Here is a 3,874-nt window from a genome sequence, read left to right on the forward strand (position 1 = left end):
CAGCGCCATACAGTGACAAATTTTGTAACTATTTTTTTATTTCCAATAAATGGCGAGTGCATTCTTTATTGTACCTGTTGTCCAAATTTCTCTTCAGTACGATCCTAAGAACTCGCTCCAGAACCCTCTTCACAGGGATACTTTATTTTAACAACCCTGTACACCAGAAAGTGAAGTCATGATATTTGCAAAATCCGCGTCGTTCGGTCTCCGACAGTCGTACACTGACAACTATGTTCTAACACGATATTAATCCATTCTTAATAGCAAGCAGTGCAAAAATCTGGTTTGAGGAAAGTGAAGTCCAGTACCTTAATGAATCAAACACGTTTGGGATGAACTGGAATGCAGAATTAGAGCATGGCAAATATACAAATCCCCCACCTTCTACAACTGATCTGACAATTTCACTAAAGGAAAACTGGATACGAATTCCTGCCGTTTCTTACAAAGAACTGTAGCAAGCAGTAGGATATATTATACGAAGGATAGATGCTGTCAGTGGGGAAAAAGGCGTGACTACACCTTATTAACTTATTCGTTAAATTCGCTTTTTTTTTTTTCATGCAGGTTAATCTCCGAATCCTTTTTTGCTAGGTTAGTTTATGCGGTAGTACGAAGCATGGATCCTAGTCGGTTCATCACCCTTGACTGCCTCTGATAAGTATAAGTTAGAATCCGTAAACTCTAAAAATTTTGTTCATCATGGCCATAGCGAGCCAATCTCATATAGGAGTAACGTCTTCCTCATATATTATTCTGCGTTTGTCAACCAGAATAATGTTCACGTTCAGGTTGTGAACGTGAAAGCACCCATTTCCAAAAAAAAAAAAAAAAAAAAAAAATGTCATTCTATCTGGATTCATGTCCAACCATTCCTGCTTGAAAAAAAAACACAGTGCACTATAGCAGCGAGTACTGCAGTTATTTTACGAAATGGAGCTTTGTGCCCTCATGGATAGCACAGTTGGTTGAATCGCCGTCCTCCCCAAACTGGGTGAAAAAGACCTGAGTTCGAGTCCCGTCGAAGACGTGAGGAATTCTTATGGGCCTTTTTCACAACGTGGCGGAGTTATACGGTCTCAGGCGAGGGTAGGATGGTTTTTCCTCCCGGAAACTCGGGTTTTTTTTTTTTTTTTTTTTGCCCAGCAAACAGAAATCGACCACAGAACACAAGCTTACAGACAATATATACGGAGCAATATGGCCTTAGGAGCTTTGTGTCATCTGACCAGCTCAAGTTTTTAATAATCAAGTAAGTACTTGCTGTTTCTGCTATGCAATGTGACGAATTGGAACAGCATTCCGTTCAGTTTTGAGCCCTGCTTATATACCTAAAATAAAGATAAAGCGTATTTCTAGTACCATATGAATAACCACGCAGGCAGCATAGTGGTTATAATCATCGTTCTCTCCCCACCGGGCGGATAAAGCCTCAGTTCGAAACCCTTCAATGACGTTAGGAACTTTAACCCTTGAAATATCCCCCAACCCACACAGACACAAAATGCAAACTATTGAGCATGCTATTTTGAAATAAAGTAACATCGCACAAAATTATAATTTCCCTTGAGGATTCAAGAACACAATTTCTAAACTGAAAATTGCGCTGAACTCATTTAAATTATATAAAGATTTCATTGTATTTAAGTATTCCCCCACCTATATTCCTAATTTTAAAACATTTTAACTTCATTTGTTTATAACGAGGTGACGTGGCTGTTCCTTTAGTTCATAAAAATGGCTACGCCTAGGAATGGAAAGTTTGTTGACGATACACTCGAAGCACAGAATCGTTCCATTACAGAGGACTTGTCTTCTAAAGTTGCACAGCTTAAGAATGTTGCTTTTGATATCGAAGAAGAAACTAAAGAACATAACAGGCTGTTGGATAGTATGTCTACAGATTTTGAAAGCGGTCATGGGTTACTCTCTGGCACCTTTAACAAGATGAACAAAATGATAACTGCTGGAAGAGGAAATCGCAGAATGTTGTGTTATGTTAGCATGTTTATTGTGGGGATATTTGTGATATTTTACTATCTAGTTTCAAGAATAACAAGGTAATGTAAGGAGCAGAATAACTGGAGATACCGTTGAGTATTTGATACAGCCACGATTCGCGAATTACCCTCGCTGAACGATTCTGTAGTTTGAAATATTACTCCATGTGTCAAAACATCAGTTTATGTATTTATCTCTGGAGTTTCAGAGGTATTTTCGCTGTTATTCGCATTTTATGCGAAATTACTACTTGTACGAGAAAATAGTTCCAACATTATTATTATTATTATGTTTTTTTTTTAATTGCTGGACATTAACTAATACTGTAAATAACCCAATTACGTGTACTTAACATCATTAGCAGGAAGTTAATTTATCTGCCGCTCGAAATGTGTAAATTATAAATGCAGTACAAGTCAGGTTAAAAACTAGATTAGTTATCTCAGTGAATCGTAGTTCGATGTTCTAGAATTATTTCAGGTGATTGAATTTAGTCAAAGATATAGCGACCTAATATGGAGCTGTCCAATTTCGAACTCTTTCCCCAAGAAAGTTGGATTTTTATTATGAGAGCGTATGAGAATATAAAGCAACACTGCTTTATATTTTTGTGTAGTGACTGTTTGGGGGATACTTGCCAGTGACACTAGCCTGGGTCCTTAGGGGTTTCTAAAGCACCTAAATGATATTAGTTGCTCGTTGTATCCACGAGTCGACCTAAAGTAACTAATATCATTTTTAATCGAATAACGGATTCACCTATTGGGTGATATTATTCGATTTGAAACGATATTAGACTTGGAAAAAAAAAAAAAAAAAAAAAAAAAGCTAGCCAAGTTCTGTTACAGGAGAGTTGTCTCCAGACAGTCACGTCTCAAATCATATGGGGGGAGGGGTACTGATTTTTCATTTTCTTCATAGGATATTAGACGTGCTAATAATAAATATCAGGGTCCTAAAATTTTTAGCATACGTAAAAGATGTGACTTGCATGCATTATGTTAGTATAGAGTTAATATTGGTGTTTTATGAAGCAGCAAACATTTACAGAAAACATTCATCAAGCACATTTGCTATTCTTTTGCAGTTTTATCATTTCTAAACTGAAATGAACCAAATAGTTTTAAGGTAAGCTATGAAATAATTCATTTATTTATCGTTATAATCAAGTTGTCAAATTTTCCATTTTCAAATTCAGATGTTATATAGGAGTATAATTTTGTACTCCTAATTTTGATGCAGTCTAAAGAATAAAGAATCATATTTAAAGTAAAACTGTATAGTTTGTGTATAGCCCATGAAAAATTTCTGAAATTGAATAAATTATTTCAAATTATATGATGCAAGTGCTAATTCATTAATTCCTTGTGAAACTGCTGACTATTTAAAATTCAGTATCACTGAAGTTTTGTAGCTACACTATATGGATGTGCCTCCTCACTTTTGCTGTTTTAGTTTTGGATTGTTTTTCTATATCATAAATGAAAAAGGCTGTTGTCAAAATGCTTTTTAATGGATTTTAAATTTAAAAGTTACACCAAGAAATTATGACAACAGGATGCATAAAAATATGTAATCAGATGGTGTAAAACCTATTTTGTCACAATTGAATATTAAAATTTGTTATGAAAATCTTTTATAAAATTGGAAAACTTGCTTGAAGGAGTCAAGCTTGTTGCACCCACAGTATTTTGCAGCCATTTCTTATTTTTAATTATATTGATGTTTAGTGCCAAAGGTTGCTGATGCAAATGTGGACATAGTAATTAGATGCAACTTCAGCAATCTCTAGATGAACCAGTTGAATTAGCTGAAAAATGCAGTCGAGGTATAATATACTGATGTCAGGATAACATGTCATTTGATTGCA

At 35.2% G+C, this 3,874-nt stretch overlaps 1 protein-coding gene across 1 annotated transcript; it reads left to right on the forward strand.

The window, feature by feature from the left end:
- Positions 1-1,720: 1,720 nt before the first annotated feature.
- On the forward strand, positions 1,721-2,825 carry LOC150088539 (BET1-like protein). The gene has a single exon (XM_090370792.1). The coding sequence runs from the start codon at positions 1,741-1,743 to the stop codon at positions 2,065-2,067; it is 327 nt and encodes a 108-aa protein (XP_090226918.1). The 5' UTR covers positions 1,721-1,740; the 3' UTR covers positions 2,068-2,825.
- The last annotated feature ends 1,049 nt before the right edge of the window (positions 2,826-3,874 follow it).

Source organism: Mastigoproctus giganteus, chromosome 3, assembly GCF_048544385.1.
Source record: "Mastigoproctus giganteus isolate SK-2022 chromosome 3, ASM4854438v1, whole genome shotgun sequence".
NCBI classification, from domain to species: domain Eukaryota; kingdom Metazoa; phylum Arthropoda; class Arachnida; order Uropygi; family Thelyphonidae; genus Mastigoproctus; species Mastigoproctus giganteus.

Coding starts and splice junctions, on each gene's coding strand:
- LOC150088539 (XM_090370792.1), top strand. CDS start 1,741: ATGGCTACGCCTAGGAATGGAAAGTTTGTTGACGATACACTCGAAGCA.